The 26,121-nt window shown below is 42.0% G+C and overlaps 1 protein-coding gene across 1 annotated transcript; it reads left to right on the top strand.

Annotated features, from left to right (window-relative positions):
- Nucleotides 1–12,962, top strand: fxyd6 (FXYD domain containing ion transport regulator 6). Its single transcript, XM_069668573.1, has 8 exons — nucleotides 1–298; nucleotides 7,568–7,621; nucleotides 8,057–8,080; nucleotides 9,369–9,404; nucleotides 9,564–9,638; nucleotides 9,820–9,856; nucleotides 9,971–10,020; nucleotides 11,742–12,962. The coding sequence occupies exons 2-8, from the start codon at nucleotides 7,573–7,575 to the stop codon at nucleotides 11,777–11,779; spliced, it is 309 nt and encodes a 102-aa protein (XP_069524674.1). The 5' UTR covers nucleotides 1–298; nucleotides 7,568–7,572; the 3' UTR covers nucleotides 11,780–12,962.
- Nucleotides 12,963–26,121: the final 13,159 nt, after the last annotated feature.

Raw genomic sequence — 26,121 nt, 5'->3', positions numbered from 1 at the left:
CTGGCACAATGCTGGGGGGGCTATGATGGGTGTATGTGAGTGTGTGAGAGAGAGAAAGAGAGGGAGGGAGTGAGAGGGAGCAACATAGGGTGTTGAACACACTGAATAAGCAGTCACTCCAGGAGTCACATTGTTACCCATCACGTCTGTTTTTTTCCAGGACGAGTGGATGTGAGCAGTGTGCACATATTGACAGATGAGAATATTTGGATTTAAAGCCTTGTGAGACAAGCTGATTGATTTTTTTGTGTGGGAGGAAATCAGTTTGTTGGCCAAAGGTCTGCGGGGGAAACCAGAGGTAAGTTGATAAGAAAGCATATTGGATGTCTTAGACGATGTTACTGTTTTTCTTTCGGAAAACAACAGTCACGAGGGGTTGGAATAGCCATGAAAGATGCATTTGATCGTCACGTGAATCAATAATTATCTATTTCCAGTTGCTAATATGAGTACACCGCCCACTGTAAAGGAATCGTTTAATCGGAAGAATTTTCAGTGAATTAGGAAAATTTCAAAATAAAATTGTTTCACGCGAATTTGTGAGATGTTTGACACATTTACATACGACTGAGCATGGTGTCATTTACTTGCAGAGAAGCCATTTCCAAGGCTACTTGTTGTTTATCAGAGCTATAGAATGAGGGTGTGTCTACTGGCACTGATCACTGTAACCTTCACTGGCACGCGGCAAAAAACCCCCAAAAAACATGGATATGCTCTTGATCAAAGCCTTAAACGCGCGTGACCATATAACGGACTGTTATCGTAACATTGAGGGAAAAACCAGACCTCACATCTCGTGTAAGACGATAAAATCTCAAAGCGGAGGATGTCTCGTTCCTCTGCTCAGCATATGATCCACAGGTTGATGAACGCAACTGATGCACGCGCAGACGTCACACATCTAAAGGTGAAATATATCTTGCCAATTTATGTTTATTGTGAGTGAAAGCTGACAGTGCCAACCAGTCTGTCTTTTTACTACATACTGTTACGCCTATCGATGCGTTTTTCTGTCTGCACTGACACAAAGCCGCTGAATTTACAACCTCTACCCCTTAAAGGTGACGTATTTAGCCATATATAAATGTGTGCCAATTTATCTAAGAAACAAAACGGAAATATGACCGAATAACAACGACTTCAAATGCACGTGCCACGCCCCTTTCCCCCTTTTTATATGCACCAATGTTGCCCTTGTTGTAATGACATGATAGCCATCTTAACCCATTTTACTTCGGCGCCAGAATTTTCAGTTGGACACAGTTACCATGGAGATAGCCTATCTGGTCACTATGAACAACGCACATGCTGATGCAACAGTTGTAACCCCACAAATGTTATGGAGACCTGTGGTGTGGCCTATTTAGCTGCCCTACGTTTGGAAAAAAAAAAGTTGGAAAAAATAGGATCTATTAACTGTCAATGAGATCATTTTATTTATATTGTTTAATACTTTGAGGCCTCAGGTTCATTGATTAGAAACTGGCACCTGATCAAAAATTGTGAAAAAAAAGTGGGACATTTGGCACAATGCTTGTAAAGAGGGACAAACACGTACACTCAAAAACATATTGTGTCATTTAAACATATTTTTTCTTTCATGACCTTTCGAAAATTCCCCAATGATTGATTTTAAATGTGTTACACTGACCTTAAGCTTGCCTAAGACTCACACATACCAGATAAAGTATGATGTCAAAGGTCATTTTTCAATTTCTGTATACTTTATAATCTGACTGCTTCCTATGCTTTTCGTCATGTTGTCCCTTTCATCTCCTTCATTCTCACCCTCATTTCATCTGCCTCACCACACTTCCTGACCTTTCTTTAAAACATCTGTCTATTCTATACTGGAAATCAAGAAGTGCCCTTCGCCTGTGTTCTCCTGCCAAATTACATCCATCCCCGTCTGCTCGTCTCCTGTTATCCCTGTCTTTTAGCCTGCCCTTTCTTTGTCCCCACATCACAGAAAACAGCCCCCTTTTCATGATGTTTCCTCTTCCTCACTAAACAGATACATTCATGCTACCCGCCCTTTTCTTGTCCTCTCTTCTCAGACAAACAGGTGTCTGGCACTGGAACTTGATAATGTTCAACAATAGTGCAAATACAGAGGGTTAAGGGAAGACGGAGAGGCAGCTCCTCCGGTGCCATGTTTCATACACAGGGAGAGAAAGGCTGGAGCTGAAAGGCTGCACGATACATTACAGTGGACAGTGCCAGTCTGCCAGACTATCCACAGGACAAACATGTGACACTGACCTACTAACAGTTTAAAATACTCCCTCTTAGATGAGATTCATAGTGTGCACTAGGAAAACTTAGAAAAGCACAAAATATCAATCAGAAAGGAATGTTTTTTTACATGCCCCAGTATCACCAGTTTTACCATTATATAGTCAAACAGAGACCACAGAGAAAAAAAAGAGGGAAAAAAAGGAATTAATGTAAAAAAATAAATAAAAATAGGTTGAAAAGTTGAAATATTGATATCTGTGTGGGCCTATCGCTCAGGCTATAATATAAGTTCAGTTCAATTTTCAACTTGTTTAACGTATCAGAAGCTATTTTGTCACCAAGAAGAATGATAGTCTCTGATATCTGCTACAATTAAAGGAACTTAATTTCTATAGGCTAAATAAAATTAACTAGAGTTACTTTCAAATTGAGTTTTGTATTTCATAGAGGTCTGCTTCCTGTGACCTTTAAAGTGGGACAGGTGTTACGGTGTGAATGGACATGCAGTATTTTTAAGTGTGACTGATTGCTCGACCTTTGACCTCCGACTATCTTTGGCTCCTCCAGAGTCAGTGGAAGTTGTCCAACGAGCCTCTATACCCCGAACACTTACTGTCATATCTATTCCATTAACAGGTCTCTTAGTGAGAAGACTCACAATCTGCCTTTCCATTAGTCTCACATTCACAGAGCGATCTTTGCACTAGTCATACAGGAGAGCATCCGGCCCAATGCTCACTGGGGGACCGGAGAATGTTTTGCAAAAGGCTAAGAAAGTTCCTGATGCACAATTTACTCATAATTTATTCCAAAATAAGGTTTTCTGTAATCAGAAAAAGCTTGAAACATTGTTTCTCATTTGTAACAAGGATAGAAAGGAAAGATTGATAGTCCAAGAGGTACACATCTTATTACATTTTCATCTGTCTATCCACGTTTCCCAGCAATGCCATATCCTCTTAGACATATAGAGGTTTACTCTTCAGCTGATTGAAAGCTGAGGAGGAAGGTTAAGAGGAGGGAGAAAAGGGTTAAGGCAGACTGCTGTTGCTTTTAAAGAGGGAGAACAAGGTGTTTCATGGTCAAGTGTACCTAACAAAATCTCATCAGGGCAGAAGGTTTTTCATTTATGCCACAGTAAAGCAGCCAGAAAGTAACAAATGTGTGACATAATGTAAAATGCACCATTTATATTTAATGTTCTGTGCCTCAGCTTGGGCTTTAATTTTGTAATAAACTGTCACTAAAAATTGTAAACAACTATGTCAAAGTGTTAAATCTGTTATGGCTGAGACAGTCAGTGTCGAATCACAAGTGGTACAGAAACTTGTGAGAGAAAAACAAGTAACCTTTTATGCAATTAGCTTTTTAATAGAATAAGCATAGAAAGTGTTCACAATATTGCTGCCACCATGACAAAAAATTATATATGCTTCAATTATAATTATAAGGAGATACTTATCAGATTCTTATAACACATTATAACAGCACATTTTCATGTCATTACCAAATGATTCTGTTTTCTCATAATACTGTCCTTGTAATAACGACGAAACATCCCTTTATCTTATTATATCACAAAACTTATCTCAACAAATTAACATATCAACTTACTAGTTCTGTATTTTATGGCAAGAATCTTCTAACTGGTGTTAAAACAACAAGATTAAAGGGCCAGTTTAGATCTCAGATTTTCAACCTCAGTCCCATCATGCTGTTATGGGGAGCTAAAGCCATTATGGCCTCCACCAGACGACGTAAAACACGTCGTCTGGCGGAGGCCAGGGAGCTTGCTAAACTACACTTCCTCAATCTAGCACACCCGCCTCTGATGTCATGTCTCGTTAAAAATCGTCAGGTTTGAAATGTAGACTGCAGAACACAAGATTTTTTAGACGATCCACCAGTATATTCTTGTCGTGTTTCGGATTCTGTACCGCTCTGAGCCATTGCCTGCAACGGTAGGAAAACGGTAGTATTTCACCGTTCCTGGGCGCAGTGCACGCTGGGTGTTGTAGGAATGTAGAATGGGCGAAACCACGAGCTGTTTGTACAACTTTCTCCACAGCTATGGTGTCAATTTCAAATATTATTGCTTTTATCGATTACAGAGAACACCAGCTTTGACTGACCAGGGGCGAATTGCTTATTTAAGAGATTGTAGCTTATGAAAAATTAAAGAGAGAAGTCCAACCAGTCAATGAATCATCTATCCAAGTGCTTTTGATTTTACATCTATATATACATATCCAGAAACTATTTGTAAAGCTATGCATATAGACAGTGTTGGGCCTATAGAAGGTGAACACCATTAGATACATTAAATATATAGAAAATTATGTATTATGTATATCCAATACATCTAAAAGTAATCTTGTAAAACCAAGTGTGACAGCAATATGCTGTCATATAAAGGTCACCCCCACCATATTGTGAATAATTTTCCCACCTGCTGCTGTACCTGATCTGGATCAGTGTTTATTAATGTGTCAGAGCTGAATGTAAGTGATGTACAGATTTGGGTCAGCCATCAATCATTTCCTCTCATGTGGGAAAAAAGATGTCTCTTTTAAGATGTGCAGATGTGACAGATGTGCCTTCAAACACACTGCACAGTGTTCTCTCAATGCGCACACCTGGATTATCAGAAAGACCTTGAGAAACGACTTCAGAGCTTTCAGTCTTAACTGTGTGGTCACAATTGAAATGGAAATCCTCACGTGTGGAAAAATGACATCAGAATAATCAATCAGAATTAGTGTTTGTACGAATGGAGACGAGTAATTCACCAGAAACGAAAGAGCTTCTTACCAAAATCCATTTCTGTGTAATAGAAACTTAAAGAAGTGCTACTTCTTAAAGTGCAAAAAAGGCTCCCAACAAAGCTGTTGTAGAAAAAAGAAAAATATGAATTAAAGTAAATTATTGTTATATGTAAAAGCCCATTAAAATGTTTTTATCTGTCCAAGGTCACACAGGGTCATTTTCTGGCAAGATGGCATAATGGATGGATGCCATAGGCCTTATATTCTTCAGTTGTCATCTTGTGTCACATTAATTCATGAACATGTCGCTCAGATCTGTATGTGGGCTCACAAATCAAATACAAGAATTACCAATGTACGAATAGCAGCTAAGCAGGAATGCTACAGTCGCTACCTCTGCTAATGACAATAATGGACTCACGGCATGTAAGTGCACTATGTCCTCTTCCGCTCATACAGTTAAAGACAGTCAAACAAACAGATGGGTAGATGGACATAAATGGACCTGGTGAGTCAGATGAATAGAAAGATATAAATGCATGTAGGCAGGCAGGTCAGGTGGCTCCCCGAGTTTGTGTGTAGAGCGTGCAATTTTATGGTGGATGCGTCACTTTCTATTTTATATATGGAGATTTCACATGGTTCATCAAATGTAGCCCATTGCTGTTAAATATTGTCCCCTATAAGCTGAGGGTGGTAATAGTTTCCAGAGGTATTTGACAATCCTACAACCATTTGGACCATTTAGTTTGTTTGATGGCTTCTGAATGTTGATGTATAATACATTACCACACACCATGTTCGCACTGGAGGATATAATAGGATATTAAAGCACTTATAGATATTGACTTGTTGTTGCCAACAGGTGTGCTTTTGTACAATTGTAAGTGCTCTGGCCATTATTATATTGTAATATCAGAATGAGAGCACAGTAGATGATGTGCCCTTTTAAACCTGTCTTTGTGGGACTTTTAGAAAAGTGAGGACTTCAACATCTACTCATCAAGTAGTGTGGATTGAAATTGATTTTTGACATAAGTGGACCAAAGTGCTTGTCATAAATCAAATTTATTGATTTGCCAAAACTGGCCATGCCTCAATACACACTGAAGTTCCCTGGACTAGATATTACAGTGGGAAAAAAATTGTATTAAATATAAATGCTTTATTGTCATATATTCAAAACATGACTGATCTTTGCCACAATTTACTGTACTCCCATGGCGGCCATTTTCCTCTGATGTTGCGCTCAGGAAGCTTAATGCTTTAAAATGATTTACCCCTGTGTCCAATGTTTGCAAGTCATATTAACATGGGCTATAGAGTATCTGAGAAATTGTTATCATTTTACTGCTTCTGGATCTATCAGCAACTGAAAGACAATGGACATTAACATCTGGATGAAAATCAGGCTGTGCTTTGAGTTAAAATTACATATTTATCACATCAAATAACATTAGACAGCAGGTAACATTAGCATTAATCCACTTTCAAGCTAACATTAGACAGTACAAAAGGAAAGGTGTTCCTGGCTAACTGTTAGCCAGCTAACACTAATGTAAGCTAGAAATAGGCTGAATGCTAATATTAAGAGTTGCAACTTAGCTGTTGGTAGCTAATGAGTTATCAAAACATATTTTTAGGCTCATTAGGACAGCTTAGTCACAAAAGCTAACGTTAGCTTAATTCCTAGCTATTACCTTCAGCTAGCTAACATCTTTTGTCATGAATTCGCGAGGAATTCACGATCAAATGGTGGTGTTAGCTAGGAAGTGATTGAATGTTAATGTTAGCTGTTGTCAGGCAGCAGCAATTTTCTTAAAAATATGTTGTTTAAGCTTAAAATATAACCTAATGTCCCTCCGGATGTTCTCCATCCATTGTCTTTACAGTTGCTGAACAACTGAGAAGTAGTTTTACCATTCTGATATTTATAAGTTTTGCTGTCCCGCATTTTCACAATCTTTCTTTTGTGTGCTAGCATGCTAACATATTTTATTTAGCGCTATGGCAATCCGACTAATAGTTGGGTTCATCCTTTGGAGGCCATGAAGTTCTGTACATTGTTTCATGGCAATCAGTGCAAAAATGTGTTGAGGTTTATTTTCTTAGCACTGTCGCTGACTGATTGACAGCCACAATAGTTCTTTCGAAAATGTATTGAGCAATGCAAAATAGTCTTATATGAACATGTTCTGTGTGCACTGAAAATGGGCCAAGGTTGTGTGAGGCCCACAGGGAGAAGGGAGGAATCTCTGCCAGGAAAAGAGAACATGTATGTGGGCTCTTAACATGGATTTATGCGAGATAGAAACTATATCTGTAGGCCTTTTATATCAGTTAAACTCCAGGGGTTTGGATAGAGAGTACTGTGTGATGTGATTCCACCTTACAAACATACTGTGTGCATGTGTGGCCATAGTCTGTGTATATTAACTGTATTTTATTGCTTATGTCCTGTGTTGCAGGGGCATTTAATGTAGGTTACTAAAACAGACCTCTGTATGTTTTTTGTCTTTCATCCTCTCTCTCCCTCCCTCTTTATTACTCTATGTCAACAGTTGCCATGGAAACTATTTTGCTCTTCCTCTCTTCTCTCCTGGTGTGTGTGGCTGGTAAGTGCCCCCTTACTCACACACAGATCCGTGCATGCAAACACACACCAGTCGTCCACAGGGAGGCAGTGTCGGGGCTGTGTGATGTTACATGAAGAGGCCCTCATTGGGTGTGGGCTGCTAGCGAAAACATCAATTTTACCACTTTAGGGCTTCATGTGTGGGTTTCATAGACTGGCGAGTCACTGTCTGTGTGTGTGAGGTCTGTTTATAGCGTGTGATTAAATGTAAGACAAGGAAAAATGTTCACACAGTCATCCACTATGAATAGATGTTGTGGTTGGGGTTAGCATGCTTTGAAGTGTTTTTGTGACACATAAATAGATGGATTGACAGATGTATTAATATATTTCACTTTTTTTCTTCTGTAATTTCCTGTGTTCCTACCTTCTTCCCTTTCCTTTCAAACCATTTCCCCTCTTCGCTGCCTCTCAGCTGCTACAGAGCAGAGTGCACAGGGTGAGTACACTGGATGTAATCTCTAATGGGGTCACACCTCAGTTCACAACCGCATAGATGACTCTGTGGGTTTCCTGATCAAATCAGACTCCTATGGATTAGCCCATTACAGAGATCAGTGGCAGATGCATGGATTAAGTCCAAAAATGACCAGACTCAGCAGTGCGTTGATTAGAGATAGATTTGTATGGAGTGAAATCAATGCTGAAGAGATGAGAGTGATTGTTTGGCAGGAAATAGAGATGTATCTGTATGAATAGATATAACCTAATATATGAAACTGTATTGTTTCTGTATTTCTGTATTGTGATGTTTCTCTATTGATACAGATTACGGGGTGAGGTTTAGTTACAAGAGGCATTTAAATCAAACCCTTCAGGTGTGATTAACCGCTCAAAATGGCTTGGAGATGTATGTGTTACGTGCATATGGACATGATGATTTCATCTGAACCATATTAAATAATTAAACAGGAAGAAAGAGTGGGATTTAAAGGTATAATAAGTAGTTGCACTTTGTCAACAACACATTCAAACTGGGCCCCTCCTCCTGGGTGCTTTATCACCAGTGAGAGTGACTCACTGTACGTTCACACTGAACGCGAATAGACGCAAACTTGTGGCGAGATTCCATACAAAGTCAATGCAATGACATGAGTAGACACAAATTCGTGAGCACTGAGATTCTCCTGACGCTGTTGGTAACCATGGAGATAAGCCCCGCTTCCTCTCCTCCATTCCGGAAGCGAAGGGCGAATATTTGCCCGTTATTTAAACGCGAATTTTGATCCGGCGGTCAAACTCGCGCGAGTAACGCGAGGTGAATATTCACTTCGCATTCGGTGTGAACGCACAGTCACTCTCGTGCGAGAACACACCCACCCCGCCGAGCTAACACCGATAGCATCACGGTTACCTTTGCGCTAGCATGCTTACCGCCGGTTAGCTTGTCCTACCCGGTTTGAGGCACCTTACCTGTCCAACAGAAAGAAGGCCAACTCTGCATCGCTCTTTCGCCATGTTGCGCTGAATGGGGCCCATTTGCTAATTTGAACCACTCCCACAATCACCTGCACGCTGTGATTGGCTCAGGGAACCACAACAGCGCCTCTCCTGAAAACCTCCCGTGCAGAGCAAAACAACAGAAAAGATACTTAATATAACTCAGAGCAAAGACAAGAGCTATTGTCAGTGTGTCTTGAATGATGTTTTAATTATTTGTTTTAATGCACGCTGCATAAACAGGAACACCTTGTTTCTTACTGTGAGCTTACTGTTATATTTTATAGATGACAAGAAGGAAGACAAAGACCCATTTAAATACGGTAAGTTTAGTTTAGTTTGGTAAATCCTGTTTTTTTTCTGTAGCACATTATTGAGACAGAACGACTTTGTCTCCACATAAAAAAATCATCTTTTTGAACATGAATAAATGGCACATTAATTACATTTGTTTTTCATTCTGACATCAACTTCTTCTGCAGACTACGAGAGCCTGAGGATCGGGGGGTTGGCGTTAGCGGTGGTTCTGTTCACACTGGGTATTCTTCTCATCCTCAGTAAGTTCCGCTCTGTCAGTGTGCGCGTGTGTATCATTTTATTATGTGTACTCAGTGCAATCGAGTGTAACATTCATATTAAAAATATGAATGATAAATTACTCAGTCCTTATTTTCACACTTTGTCGTTGCACCATTTCATTATCAGGTAACAGTCAACTAAAGCTGTTTTTTGTTTTAGGTCGACGATGCCGCTGCAGCATCAACAAGAAGCCCAGGTATGTCAGCGTCCTCCTTTAATATAAAAAAATAAACAGGCATTGGTTGTTTAAGAGCTTTCTGTCATAGTACAAGATGTGGTTAACATGTAAACTTGTGGATCCTCTCCACAGTGCCCCCGGAGACGAGGAACAACAGGAGGAGAACCTGATTGTCTCAAAGGGTAAGATGCACATTTTACCTCTCTGTCAGCTGCTCTCACCTCTGCCTCGCCCCCCAGAATACATCCATGATTGAGTCTGCCTGTAGGAGTGACCACAGGACAGGAGATAAATGCACACTTTAAAGTACATGTCATATCCTAAGTTAAAGTTGATACATTTCAAGGTGTTTCCACATTCAACTCTCTTCAATCTGGAAATCTAGGGTTAGGGTTAGCTGTAGTTCAATCTCTGAACTCGCAGTAAAGTGATAAGGCAACCACAACGCTTCTGACACCAAAATCTTATCTCTTGCCTGCAGATATTATGCAGAATATGTTTACAGTGATTTTTTGTGGTGCAGTGGTTACGACTTTTGCCTCATAGCTAGAAGGCTTCTACGTCAAACCCTTGTGCGGACGAAGGGGGCCTTTCTGTGTGGAGTTTGCATGTTCTCCCTGTGCGGGTACTCCGGCTTCCTCCGACAGTCCGACATGCTCGTTAGGTTCATTGGTGACTCTAAATTTCTTGTAGGTGTGCACGTAAGTGTGAGAGGTTGTCTGTCTCTATGTGTTAGCCCTGTGATTGACCAGCGAACAGTCCAGGGTGTACCCCGCCTCGCGCCCAATGACAGCTGGGATTGGCTCCAGCCCTCCCGTGACCCTGAACAGTATAAGCGGTATAGATAATTTAAGCAGTATAGAACATCCAAGATATCACGTTGTCCATCCTGGAAAAAAAAAAGTTCCCAACCTCTTTGTTTGGCTGCCATGTTTAAATCCTTTGGTTGTATCTTTTGACAGGAAAGTATTGGCGCTGTATTTAGTGTAATGCAAACAAAGGAACTTGTGTAACAAAGTGTTCCAACATAATAAAATAGCTGAGTAGAGAAAGTGAGGGAATTTTAGCCTAGTACCCAAATGTATTTGAAAGCTATGTGTTAATCCCTCACAGACCAGCTCCAGTCATGTTTTAAGACACATAAAATGCTCTGCTTGAAATAATAAATTGTGTCTGATATATGTTTTCTGCAAAATACGTTTAATTAGCTTGTAAAAATCCTCCCAAGGCATCACCTCCTTCTCCCTCATTAAAAACTCCTGAATCAACATAGGCCCCGCCCACTATGTGTTGTGTTTCTCCTTTCGTAAAAATTACAGCAGAAAACAAAACACGTCTCTGCCGCCGTTTAGTGGCAACTTGTTGAAACTTAGCTAGCTTGAAATTTAGTACTTAGTAGTAGTACTTTAATAATGAGGTTACAGCTGGCTCGCGCAGCGCCGAAGTGGTTGCCATAGGTTGCACATGATGATATGCATAGCGTCACCCCGTCCATTAACGGGATTGGCTCCTTAGGTTTGTGACGTCTCAAACCTGCCAATCTGAGAACGTGTTGTTCAGCCTGTCCTTGGTACACTGCAGTTTAAAAGCAGACAGGCCCAGCCGTGGAGATGACTGCTTATGTTGTCCCTGATATATCTTGTGAAGTTTATGTAACCAGTGCCTTTGAACTGTGTCGTGTGGAGCAGAAGTATAAAGAAGAAAAACTCTAATAAAAAACCTTGGAATTATAGCGAGGTGCGCCACAAGGTCACCAACACACAACCTCATACGGCATGTACTCACCAACGAGTATTAATACTATCAGTGTAGTCCAAGTGATTGGATGTAAGTGACCAGGAAGAGAGAATTGTGGGTAAGTTTTGTGCTTTTGTCTAAAAGGCTCATCCTTGTCATCTTTCAGCTGCAGCGGCCGCCAAAGAGACTCCAGCAGAGAACTGAGGCAACGACACCGGACCAGACTGCCTTCTGAAGCTCACTTGTATTTGATATTAAGCCACTTTAATAAACAGCGATTATTATAACTGGTTCAATGTCAGGGTAAGGGTACATATTCAGAGGTGTTCTTTGTACATAATTCTCGCCTGTTGTGCTCCGTTGTGACCGTGCCAGTCCTTCAGTGCTCTTGTTTGTTCCTGTGCCTTCGTGTGACAGTCTCACTCCTGTTCGTCGTCTTAGCTGGTAGCACTTTTGACACAAGATTGTCTTTAAAGCCCATGAAGAAGAATCTTTAATGTTGTGTGGTCCCGCTGTTCTTTGTTTCTATCTACTGCCTTTAGGTTTTAGGATTTGTCTATTTGTTGTTTACTTTGTCAGTTGTCTTGGATAATGTTTGTCACATTTATATGCATATATATTATATACATATATATATACAATAGTTTACAGATAAGATATACAGTTAAATATCATTCATCAAGTCTTTGTTTGAACAGTTGAGTGTGTTTTTTGCGTACGTTTGCGTGCACATGTAGGTACATATGTGCGTGCATATATCACAAGTGTATTTACGTCTACATGTAAATATGATCGGCCTTATGTTAGACAATCTCAGCGGCCACAGCTCTCTGACCGAGCACAGACACGAGCTCCTCCTCCGCGGTGTTTTACCTACTATAGTGGAGGGAGGGAGCTCCTGCATCAGCTGTCTCACTGCCTTCTCCTGTCCCAATGCTCCGTCACCGGCTCCACCAGGATTAACTTGTCTCCTGCAGACTATGATTACTTTCCCCACACTCGCTTTGTTAGTGTCAGCAAAATCTATGAAACCTGGCTCCTTTTCTTTCCTCTTTTTTTTGTTGTTGATTTAATCGCGAACGTCATGATGCTTTGAATGTCTGTATCGGTGTAATGCAAGCTAAAGAAAGAGAGACAAAGTTTAAATGCCGAGTTTGAGCGAACTTTATATTGATGTTATTTATGTGCAAGACTACATTAATAGTAGCCAAATGTAAGCCAAATCATAGCGGGAGTGAACAAATGATCAGTCTTTGTTGTGAATCTGCTGTCAGGTCTGAGTGTACCTCTTTAAAAGACGACCGCTGTACAATAAATGTTCATTCTGCGCATGTAAGTTGTGTAGCAACTTGTGCTTTTTGCATAAATAAAGTACATCTGACCACAATTAGCTGTTTGTTTTTGTGAGCATTGAGCCAAATAATAAGGCCGAAGAAATGCAAATCCAGACCTCTGACATTCCTTTCAATGTCATCCAAGGTCACAAGCTGCTGCTGCAACTATGAAACCATATCAGAAAATAGTCCTTCGCCAGCCGAGGCAGTAACACGCTTCTCATTCTGCAATGACTCCAAAGGTTGGCTGATATACTCTTCATTGGCATGAGAGAGCAGACTTTATAATCCTGTAAATATGTAACTGAGTGACGGGATGAAATATGGCTGTGGGCGTGGAGAGGAAGTGTGTGTGTGTGTATGGGTGATAGAGGGTGGATCTGTGGGGTGGGAGTTTGGTCTGCACCTGCCCCTTACGCAGACGGGGCCACACACTCACCTGGACGGAGGTAATACAGAGCCTTCAGCAGCTTAGGTGAGTAACAACTTGGTTTCCTTTACAAATTTCCAATCAAATGTGCAGGTAATTTAGAAAAATCAGTCTTAAAAGGCCTAAACATGTGGTTTAAAGTGTAACTGTGGGATTAAGTTTCCCACAAATCTTAATCCATGTTTTCGAGGGGTTACTTGGTGTCAAAAAGATGCATTCTTGCCATAAAAAGACTCACTTGTCCTGACAAGGTTGCTCTGTTATTTGAGACAAATAGAAAAGCACACATGCTCCAATTAATATGTGTAAAAGTGGGTTTAGAGGACGCACAGTAATCTGTTTTCAACGTTCTTTTTAATTACACGCCACTCATGAAATCTAATAAATGCATCGCTAAGGATTCGATCGGCCACTTGGTATCAATTCTGGATTATTAGCCCAGTGTCACCACAGCGGCTCTTTCATGCCCCGTCTATAACCTCTATCAGACTGTGCAAGGTTCAAGGTTAATGAATATTGGAGCTGTAATGTATTAATGAGTAACTGTCCGGTGTGTCCTCCTGCTCAGCGGTGCAGTGAAAAGGCCCAGACACATAACAATTCAAGGCGGCAAGCTTCGAACAAAATGTAGACAGAGAGGGAAATTTTTAGTCTGTTAATCTGTGAGCGTTAATGATTATAGGTCAGGAGAAGTAGATCAGACGAGCAGCTTGTATAAGTGTGTGTGTGTAAAGGATGGAGAGAGAAAGCGAGGGGGAAAGGGGATCAATAACGCCATTAGCCTCTTAAAGTTCTCAGTGAAGATCAAGGCAATCGCTTTGCTCTAAGTCTGTTGTGGAGAAGCTGATAAGGCAATTTGTCCGGACATATAGAGTTTCCGAGGCCTTTCAACCACCTCTCATCTAAAGTGAATAAGCCGATTTAAATGAGCCTCGACTAGCTCGAACATAATGAAAATGGACAAACTGTTGAAACCAAATCCACACAAATCTTCCTCCCTGCTAACAGTTTTCAGACACAAGACCTGATGGTGAATACGTCCTGCTCGCAGACATGCCTGCACCACCAGCTGCAGCCTTCTGTTAACTGTTTGCTTTATGTCCCTCCAGTTTTGTCAGCTGAACACACAAACAGACCAGACATCATGTCCTCTAAAGGTGAGTTACCCAGCACCTGAGCTCATGATTATCCACAACAGAGTGCCACTTTAACATGACACCATTTAAGTGACATAATGTTTGCAAGGTCAGAACCACTAACAACAAGGTGTAAATGATGGGCAAGGATGACTTATTAACTGAAGAATATGTATGTCGGGCAATGATGAACAACTAGGAGGAACAAGCGTTAAGATACTTAAGTAAAATATTCACATGACACTGAAAATACTCTACTATAAGAGAAGGCCCTGCTTTTGAAAACATATTTAAAGCTCCTGTGAGGAGCTTTCAGTTTGTGTTGACTAGGCGCCCCCTGTGGACAAAGCCTTACCTCCTATCTCTTTGCTGATTTTGTCCTGTACATGCTTAAGTGGTGATTTTTAAACAAAAAATCTCATCTTGCTTTCTTTAACAGTCATATGTATCACTCACTTTAAATTTCTGCCCTGGAAAATCTAAACAAAGGCAGCCTGCAGTTGATTGCTTCGTCTGACACCTACCCCCCCGCCAGCAGTTTCAGACAATACGAAGAACTTTATAGAAATAATCAATCTTGTCGCTGATGGTCTGGTTTGCTTTTGTAGGTCATAAAGAGTAATCAGAATTAATTTCAGTCTGTTGCACAACCAGCGAAAAACTCCTCACAGGAGCTTTAAGATCAAATATGTAAGTATAAGCAAACTACAAGTACCCAAAGCAAAAGGATTCATTTTAACCTGTTCATGCATGAATTATTAAAAAACAGAGCAATATATTTTTACTTCTTAGGACAAGTGTCCACTAAAGTGAACATCATGCAACCCTTTCATGTATGAATTATGACTACTACCACTAGGAGCACTTTATTTTGTTTTATTGCTCCTTAATGCAAAAACAGTTTCTTTCAACACTCACATTTTCAGTTAGTCACATGTTCACTCGGGTGGAGATCATAAATTTAATTTTTAAATCGAACAATGAAAGTGATGAAAAACAATGTTCACTGTAACGCAAAAAACATTGACCCTTGTTAAACTAGCACTTGACACCTCAGCTTTCCCCCCCATTGAAGCAGATCCACAATCCTGTAGGCCTTTCTGTTACGCTCCAAAACAAACAGAAGAAGAGAACAGATGCTATATTAATCCCGGAGGGGAAATTCAATGTTTTCACTCTGTGAGGGCGTGAGTCAGGGCGCTGCACATGGGACATGAGCTGCAGTTAGTGGAGAGGTGAATAATCAGAATTTTCTCTACACATAAAATCCATACTTGGGAATTTTAACAAAAACAAAAAAGGAAATGCAAGAGCCACGCGGCATTTCTGAGCTTCTGTCGGCCATCTTGGTTAAGAGACATTTCTGGTACAGTTACAACTTTTGGCCAGTGGGTGGCTGTGTTGGGAATGACTGATGATCAACAATACTATCAAGATGCATTTAGTAGAAAACAGCTTCTGAATAGCTGTCCACTGTAATGACCACTATGCACAAAAGGGTTAGGATGTCAGTGTTTTACGTATGATGTTTTTTATGACTATGACTAATTATTATTATGCATTGTACTGCTGTATATGATTCATGTCGTGCTAGTTTCTCCTACTTTACATAGTGTCTGTTCCTTTATTTAACAGCGATATGTATCTCTAAAAAGTCCACTTCTCATTGGCTGAGAGAAATCATGTTTCAGCTTTGAGAAAATGCTTGTTCCTGATAATCCGAGGGGTTTTTCAATCGCTTATGTTGTCGAAAGAGAAAGGGGGATTTTCTAAACCAGTACCCACTTCATCTTTCAGTTTATCAGGGAAATTCAATGTCAGATGAGTTTTCACAGATGGGTATAACCCTTGCTGTAGACAAATATAGTGGAGTAGAGAGTACTTTCTCCTGAGATGGTCAAAAAGTATAAAGTTGCATACATTGCAAAACTAACACAACATACAAATACTTCAAATGTTCTTTATATTTGAGTGTACTGAGTTACATTCCAGCACTTTATCAACTTTAACATAGGTGTCCCCTGAGAGCTCAACAAAGCCAAAAAGAGTCCTGCGGTCTAAAGATTTCCTCTCATCTTCCCACCTTTCACAACCTTTTCACAGCTAACCATGACCACAACCATGCCGGGGACTGAGAGGTGTTAAAACAGATATTTTTAGTTACTGAAATGTTCTGTGCTTGGTTTCTACCAACATCTGTTTCCTGTCTGTTTCAGCTACAGACTTTGTTGACCCTGACGCAGACTTTGTTTATGGTAAGTTAGTACAACTACAAGTTTCAAAACGTTTAAATATTTAACTTCTGGCTGCAAAGAAGAGAGAATGTTGAAAGCATGCATGGGATAAAGGGAGTTTCCAATACACATAGATTGTGTGGCACCGTTAGAGAGATAGAGGAATAAAAGCAGCTGGAACGTGGGGAGTGAAAAAAAGGCCATGGGATAATGAAAAATAGAGAAGAGTAAACCTGAAGACAGATGTTTAAAAAGTGTGAGGGTGAAATACGGGGTAAAATGAGAGAGAAATGGCTGGTGCAGTGGTCATAAATGACAATGTCCTGTGTGTACTTGTAGACTACCACACACTTCGTGTTGGAGGTCTGGTCTTCGCTGGAGTCATCGTGTTCCTGTCCATCATTCTGTTGGCAGGTAAGTCAACAACTACGTCCTTTGTGTGTGTGTGTGTGTGTGTGTGTGTGTGTGTGTGTGAATGGGGTTAGATTCTATCATACAGTATGTTGTTGGAAAGACAAGCTGAATGCAAACAAAAGTGCCTAAAGGAGGCTAAATGTATCTCTTGCTCCCATCTCACTGCTCTGTTTCCATCACTGTTGTTATCAGAGCAGCTTTGTTGAAAGAAAAGTACAATAGTTCTTCGATTTGTGAAGACCTAATCACTTCATCTTATTTTTCTCTCAAGGCAACAAGCTCACCAACTGTGGCAAATCCAAGGTAAGAGAGCTGCTGTCAAACTGCTGAAATAAAATATGGCTTTTTAGTGACACCTGCTGGTCAGACAAAGAATTACAAAAATCAAAAAGGTCAAATATTTAACCTCTGCATTTGTTCAGGTTTTTCCTAACAGCTAATATTAACATGAGATGAAATGAAAAATGTTTTAAAAGCAAAATTAAAAATAACAATTACTGTTTTACTGTTTGCAGCCAAGACATGTTGAAGAGGACTAAAGTGACCAGAACCATCCAGGAACCAGGAGAGTTCTGCAATATGCTACAATGCTGTTAACTGCTATGTGTGTGAGAATGTAAGGCTTTTGTATTAATAAAGTGTACTTAACCTCGCTGTGTTAATGTCTGTACGACATCCCTGCTACCATGGACCACCTGGAGTTTGTATTCATTTTTATAGCAAGGAATCAGGGTCAATTATTTGTCATTTTGCAACACAGGGTGGCACAAAGAAATTCAGTTGCAGCCCCTTTACGCTACACACATAGGATACATATCCCAAATTTAAGTTGAGCATGGACCAAAAATAAAGGAAAAAACATATAAATCACTACAAATAAGCTTCTAATGCTCTCTTTGTATCGTATTTGTAACAACTGTCGTTTTTATATAATATTTAAGATTTAAAAGAGCTTTATTTTGTTAGTTATTCATATTATGTTATTATATTATAACACAATACAATATTAGCAAAACATACTATATAGAATAGAAGGTTAAAGTATCAAAATATATAATATAAACTACAATATTTAAGTGCTCAATGTAAAATGTACAGTAATTTTACAAAAAAGAGAGGAAATAGGATTTGGTGCAGATATCACAATAAACTTAAATACCAATCAGATTCCCCGCCAAAAGGATCAGCTGATTACCCTGCAGGGCTGAAAGGTACAAAACAAGCGCTCCTGCCCGGAAAGGACACGCGCCCAACAGGTAGAACCACCTTAAGTTTCCTCCTTTACTTCGCGCGCCCTTTTGACTGAAACCACAGTTTCCGTTTCCGCTAACACTTGAATAGCTTAACCACACACAGTTTCGGTTTAGATATTTGACTTGCAAATTAATTGTTGCTGAGATTAAACCTTGAACTAATACGAAAACGTCTACGGAGAATTTTAAGAAAATGAAAGCGCTCTGTATAGAAAGCACGAAATCCTGCCTCTTCTGTCTAACTCACATACTTCAGTATGGCAGGGTTGGGTCTTTTTTGCTTGATTTCCTTGCCTCATCACTTCTTATTTTTAATTAAAACTATTCCAGTCAAGATTTATTGTGGAAGTTGTCGTCCATTTGAAATTTTTGCACTTCAGCTGTATTTTCATACTGATGCTGTATTTCAAAAACAAGCCAAAAAAATGCCAAAAGACAGAAGTTGGTTAATATGTTTCCCTGGACGTGCAGCCCTAAAAACAACCACAAGGTGGCACCAAAAGACCGCCATGATCACATGAAGAAGAAGAAGTCACCGGGGCCTGAACTTCCCCTCGACAGGCCGCGAAGAAATGAGGCTGCTGATGGATGAGAGGGGACCCAAAATACTGTGGGGAAAAACAAGTAGGTGAGAAAAAAGCTTTGAAAATGAGAAGTTTTGAAAGAAAGCTACGAATATTATCACGTGCTATAAGACTGACACGTTATGGGATATTTTTTTTGCAGATTACATCAGTGATACAGAAAAAACTGTGATGTTGATACTTTAAATTAGCTAAAAACAGATGCGTCAATATTTCCTGTAGCAGACCACCCTCTGTAGTCCCCACATGAATACAGCAGTAAAGTTGCAGTTGTCTTTAGGTGCTCCTTCCTGGGTCACTTAGGAACTCTCTCTGCTCATCACTACTTTAAACAGGACGTCGTGTTTTGCAGTTACATCAGAGGCAGCCGTGCAGTGGCATCATAGCCTGCTGTGTTTTCATCGCCGCAGCAGAGATGACAAAGCGCATTAATCATACCGCCAGAAAACTGCGCCTGATTAATTATCCCTGAATAAATAAGTCGTTACAGGCAGAGACAGGAGCTGTCAACTGGGTGAGTCCCAAGGACCCCCTGCTCTCTCTCCCTCTCTCACCCTTCCTCTCTTTGTCTTTTTTCCCTCTCAGACTCCTGAATTTGTGGAAAAACGACGAACCGAGCTGAAGCAGGTGAAAAGAGGCGGTTTTACCGGTTGCACCCCTCGGGGCTCAGCTCAGGTCAGCTGCTTTCCATGAGGGCTTCAGTTGAGGTAAGCATGAGAAGTCATGTATCACACCGTTCACTAGAGCTGATAACATCTCACACACACACAGACACACAAATGCAGCCTGTGCTGGACAGGTGTGAGAGGCCTGATCCGTTACTGTTCCCATAAGCACTGAGGAGGCCGACTGCTGAGAAAAACAACAACATCAGGGCAACAGAGAAATAAACAGGTGTAAAGTGGATAAAAATAGTTGTTTCCTGCATGTTTTGGTTTGATGCACCTTTTTTAAGAGCAAGGAGCAGACATAGAAACCTCAAAACTTCACGAAAAGCGACTAAAATGAAGTGTACAGTGTCCCTCTATGTGGTTGTGTTTAGCTCTAATGGACATCATAAATACGATGATTTTCCATCAAGTATGTGCCTTGTTATCTGGAGTGAGTCATGTCATCTCATGATGCTTTAAATCCCACAAATACGATCTCTACTCTTGCAGTAGGTTCAGTTAGAATATAAAATTGATGATGTATATATGTTTTTTTTCATAGTTAACATTATCTATATCTATGTTTGTTATTTTAACAACTTAAAATATTCCCAAACTTAATCAAAACCGACTACACTTTATTCCCTCTCTCGATGCTTCTCAGCTGCCCTGGCCTGTCTATGTCTGGCTAAGGCTCTCAGGCCAAAGCCAGTTTGGTTCCAGCACATCTTTACGAACAAGTCAGGAAAGTATCGTTGAATTTTTGTAACAACAGGGCATGGTAGTAATTAACAAAGATTGCTTTAACAGGTGCTAATAGAGGTGCAAATAGAGTATTTCTTGTCGACTTGATGCACCAGTGAGTGTTTACAGACCTTGAATGACCTGACTTCAGTGGCAAAGAGAAGCAGGTTTTTAGTGCACAGGCAATACTTGATCGGATGATACATTAATTAATGTGTATGGTCATTTTATGGGATTTGATAGTTCCCCTTTAGTGGACTTTTGTTACAGAGTCAACAGACAACAACTCACACAGCCTCTAAAGGTGCTTTTCAGCAGCAGGAACCAGGGTCTAAATTTAGTTCCAGGGTAATTGACTTACCCCCTGAAAAGTTCCTGATCGTTTCTGATTGGTCGAGTACTCGCAGCGTTCTGTTTCACCTGCTAGGGCTGCATGATTTTGGGAAAAACATACATAGCAGCAATATCTTTTTGTTTGCTCTAAGTTTTTTTTTTGCAATATTAAAACATACAGGAAATGACACCAGATTAATGCAGTGTGTTTTCATGTGCGGTGTAACCGCTACACCCGCGGCACACGCATGGTGTGAGGTTGTGTGTGCCAACGAGAAGCAGGAGACGTGAGCTTTCCTGCTCAATGAATCTATTTGTGATGCTATAACGCATGATCAAAAATAGCACAAGTTCAATCTCCTCCATGTTAACAGGCTAAATGTAGTGTTGCAGAAATGATAAATGATGCACGTTCGTCACGTTTTGTGCCGTCATCTTTGTTGTATGGCCTTCATCTTCTTCGTACTGCCACCTATTGGACTGGCGGCGTAGTGCAGTTATTTTTATTGCTTCTCCATACGTCATTGACGTGATTTGCATAATCTTCCCGGGACTTTAGGCCGCTGTGGAAACGCAGGCAACAATGGGCCACAGGAGCCATTCCTCAAAGAGAAGTTCCTGGTACTTTTGGTGGAAAAGCACCTTTATAGAGACAATCTCTTAGTGTGCTCTTTTTAAGTTCATTGTAAGAAAATAAAACTTCGACATTTTTAAGTTTGACATATTAGCGTGTGTTTGTGTGGAACAGGTTCAGCAGTAAGACAGAGGCTCAGGAGTGTTAAAGCGTGGGAAAGCGATAAGATCAAAGCACAGAGGGTCAAGATGGAAAGTCCGCCATCAGCTCCGCTCTGCATCACCCTCTCACACTTCTCTCTCTCTCTCTCTCTCTCTTTCTGTCTCTCTGGCATCAGTTTGTTGACTTAATGTGATGTAACAGAGCAGAACTGCGAAGGTGTGAGTGTAAACAGTCGTTTTGATGTGAGCGTTCATCCCTTATTTATACACGTTCGTCTTCTAACGCCCTGGAGGTTTGTCCAGTTTAATGAATGACAGAGTTTACATGCGGAGGTTTTCTACACTACTTTGGATGATTGGATAAAAAGTGTCAGACGCCCAGTTTGTGCAGTAACTTAATAGTTATGAATTTGATTGAACGTGTAATATGTTGAGGGATATGTAGCGCAGGGGACACACAACAATTAGCCATTACAGCCTGTATTGAAAGGTCAGCAGTGTGTGATCTTCTTATGATAACATCTTTAATTGTGACCACTGGGTGTCACTAGATATCTCTGATCAATATCTCCTTGCACGCCACCACCATGATCATCTGACTCTGCCTTTTAATATATTCAAATTCAAATGAATAAATGTTTGTACTTCACCGAGCCCGTCACATTTCGTTCCCCTCGTTATGCTTTAGGAACGCAGCCGAAGTCAGAAAGTGTGTTTGTGTGTCACCCACTGTGGAGCGCGAGCATCGGGTCTTTAGGTTGGTCCCACAGAGGATGCCTCCAGCAGGCAGCCATCTTGGAAGTGTTGGTATCGCCCTGGCACGGTATGTTTTTTGTCTGCGGGCGCTCTGTCTGCCTCCGAATCGCACTGTTTCCCCACCTCGAATTCAGTCTCACCACCTTTCTGCCCCGTCTCACTCACCTCCCTCCGTCTCACTCATGCAAATAGTCTGATTTGCGTGAAAAAAAACAGGAGGGGTAGAGAGAGATGGAGAGATGAACCTCCATCCGAAGAAGGTGCCCCCCTACACACACACACACACACACCGCTCTGCCCCTCACCCCATCCTCTCGTTATCCTCCCTGGCTCATTTGAATAAATTAACACCCCTTGATGTCTCATGTGCACGCGCACGTTCCCTCCTGCAAAAACACACACATTTACGCAAGCGCGTACAGTTAAAACACACGCACGCTCCCGAACGCAGCCAGATATATACGTCCTGCACTTTGCCGCCGTGTAGACACACACACACACACGCGCGCACACACACCCTGTGATGTGCTGTACACTCTCACAACATTCACGCATGCTTGGTTAAAGGCAAACACACTCCATTGGTCGGCGCCTTCCTGTTAATGCACTGCAGCACGGTGATGTGAGATTCATATTAGCTTAATGCAGAGGCTCGCTCAAACACAGCGCCGTGCAGAGCTAGCTAGGCGGACAGTCTGAGGAGTTCTGCAGGGACACCAAACACAAACTACATTTTTAGGGGTTTTAAAGAGACACAACTCCTCCATATAACCCCTAACTGAGTGATTAGCCTCTTTTTCCAACCCCTCTCCACCTCCTCGCTCCCTCTTCTCATTTGGATCCCTGTGACCTTGCGTGCAGCCGCGTGGCAGCACATTTTGCCCTCTCCCTCGCCTAATTCTGACCTTGCTGCAGCTTCACTGGCCTCGAGGCTGTGCATTAATACTGGATACATTAGCGCCAATATGATCCTGCTATGTAGTCGGGGCCTGAGGCGAGCTTTGATTGTCTGAGCATTAACATTAACATCCACATTAACTTATCCGCCTCATCACTCTCTCTCTCTCTCTCTGTCTGTCTGCGCATTCCCTTCCTCAGCCAACACACTCTCTCCCTCTCCTCGCCTCCTATCTCCTTCCCTATCTCCAGGCAACGTCGGAGCCGAGTGATGGAGATGAGTCACGTGATGCTGTTTTTATAAAGTGGCGTGGTGGCAGCCTGTCCCGGGTCCCCTCCCCGCCCTGTCCTCGGTGACAGTCGCTCGAGCTGTCTGGGAGCCGCTCGCCTTTTTCTGCGGCGGCCCCGGCTGGCCCCGCCTCAGCCCCTGTCAGCACCCATGATGATCACTAGCTGACATACAGTCCAACCTGCTTGGCGCTGTCAGGCCGACTCACATCAGCCCCTTAACCAGCTCGCCACGCTGCCTTTTGATGTCCTGATGGAGACTTCATGTGCTCCCTATAGGGTGTAGCTTTGATGGAGTGTGGAGGTGTCGGGTGCTGTTTTATGACCTGTTTGCAGGATGCTGAGACACACTGCCCATTTCACTCTCCATCCGATCCACGCTGCACTTTTTCAACCTGGACTGTGTTTGTGCAGAAAGCCGCGAGAAGCACACATCCGGATGTACAGAATGTGTCCCTGTCCTCGCATGGTGTTTGCAGGTCTGTTTGAGAGACAGAGTGGGTGCGTGGGCGTGTGTGTGTGTGTGTGTGTGTGTGTGTGTGTGTGTGTGTGTTTCCACCTGTTACATAATAAGAGAGAGGAGGCAGAGTGTGCTGCCTCGCCTGCCACACTACAGCGGCTCTTCAGTGGGAGTGAGAGAGGCCACAGCTTGCCTCAGCTCCGTTCCACAAAAACCTGGACTACTTTCGGTTACGACACACAGAAACGGCACATTGTGTTACAGAGAGAGAGAGAGACAGAAAGCAGAGAGACGGCGGGGGATGGATAGACAACAATCAGCAGTGTTTTGGTTTGTAGGTTATTCCAAGGCAAAGTTAATAACAGTAAAAAGGAGGGTGAATAAGATGAAAGATTACACGTCAGCGGATCAGCTGTCACAGAGGTATTGACACTGGATCAGGTGTGGCATCCACATCCTGGTGAGGAGCAGAGCTGCTCTGCAAACACATATGTAAAACAGGTTTATCTCACTGCACAACGTGCAGGTTCCTAGCTTCTCTTTTCACTCAGCGTTCTTTCTAATCCACCACTTTCATGTGTGAACAGTTCAGATGCATGAAAGTTCAGAAAGTTTCAGTCAGACGTGCATCATTCTCTAGTCAGGTACACACAAAGTGGAGCCTGATCTGCTCGTCTGTGAGCACAGGATTGATCTCCCCTCCTGTCCATAACGTGACGTCTGCGTGTGAGAGTGCGTATGTTCGTGTGTACAGATCGACTGTATTGACCGTATCGATCACAGTATTAGCCTGATGCACTCCTTTTTAATTAAACTTGATTGTAGACAATTCCCTCGCGCTGTGTTTTCATATCTGTTCCAAAGGAGAGTGATTTTTTGCGTCCTGGCTGTAGAGACGCGCAGGTGCGCAGCGCAGAGCACTTTCCCCTTGAATGAAAGGAGGCTGCAGCTTCTCCGCGCTCCTCCTCCTCCTCCTCCTCCCCCTCCTCCTTTTCCTCACCTGGAGATCGCGCTCCAAAATGCCCACCTTCTTTTCTAACTTTACAGAAGTCTTTTCCTCTCGGTGCTTTCACTTTCTGTGCGCACCACTGCTGTGGCAATGGCAGCTGATTTATGGAAATCCTGACTTGATTTGCATGGGAAATGCGCGCAGGCATTTCCCTGTAGGAGCTTTCTTTAACTTCCACGCGTAAAAGCAACATTTAAATGACTTGATCTCCATGAACCTGCGTGGATAAAAATTATCGATCCAGTGCGCGTAACACAAAAGTCCCGGTTGTTTCCGCTTGGTCCCCCATTAGCGCGTATGGCTCACCTCTCCATCACGGCGCATCATTAGGACACCGGGGGTGGGGCGACGGCAGCCTGTCCCGGTAAGGGGAGGAGAGAAGAGGGAGCAGAGGCGGTACTTTCTCCGCGGCTCGTTTCTCGGCGCCGGAGAGTGTGGGACCAGGGCTGGAGAGAGACCGCCGGGGAGCATCAGCAGAACCAGTCCAGCACGGAGCCTCGCCTGGACCGCTGCGCCGTGCACTCTTCTCGGGGGGACTGCACACCATTCCTGTGAAATATAACTGCTTTTAATGGCATGTGGCTTGTAACTTTACTTCTGCTGTATTCTTTGCAAGAAGGTAGGTTGAATACGCGTCTCTGTACTTATCTGCATGCTCTATCTTCTTCTATGCGATGCCGAAGTTGGCTGTGCGTAATAATCAGTTTATGAGGCTGATAAATGTTGTTTCACTGAAGAGATGAATTCTCAGCGGAGGGGCAGAGATGTCAAATCAAACTCCAAATCACCTTTAGAGGAACTTTTTCTGAATGTTTTGAAAGGATGCTTTTCTGATCTGAGTGCATTTTCCTCCTGCACGAGAGCTCGGATTCCTCTTACGTCCTCAGCGTCTCCATGATTAGCTGATGATATGATTAAAGAATGATGAAGAAAATCCTGATTTTGATCATCAGTGGATGCGAATCTTATTCGGATGAGGAGTTAGAAAAGCACATGCGTCTGAAAAGTGCAAAAAAAACCAACCTGCATTTGCATTTTTTGCATAATGAATAAATGAAGGTGTCGTGAATATGGAGGCTGTTGAATAGAAGGAGAGGCTGATAAGGATCTGCAGGCGCGCGCACGGATAGAAGGGCGACCTCGAGCGCTGATGCTGACAGCTGTAGGCTGTTTACTCGCAAAAGTCCGAGAGGGCAGAGGAGTTTAATGCATTTGTTGACTTTTTTTTTATGCCCCTGTCCCAACACACAAATAAGATGTGTGTGTGTGTGTGTGTGTGCGCGCGCGCG

This window comes from Semicossyphus pulcher, unplaced genomic scaffold (genome assembly GCF_022749685.1).
Source record: "Semicossyphus pulcher isolate SPU_LCO1_2020_fin unplaced genomic scaffold, fSemPul1.0.p SCAF_19, whole genome shotgun sequence".
Lineage (NCBI taxonomy): Eukaryota > Metazoa > Chordata > Actinopteri > Labriformes > Labridae > Semicossyphus > Semicossyphus pulcher.
This window is presented reverse-complemented; position numbering and strand designations above follow the sequence as displayed.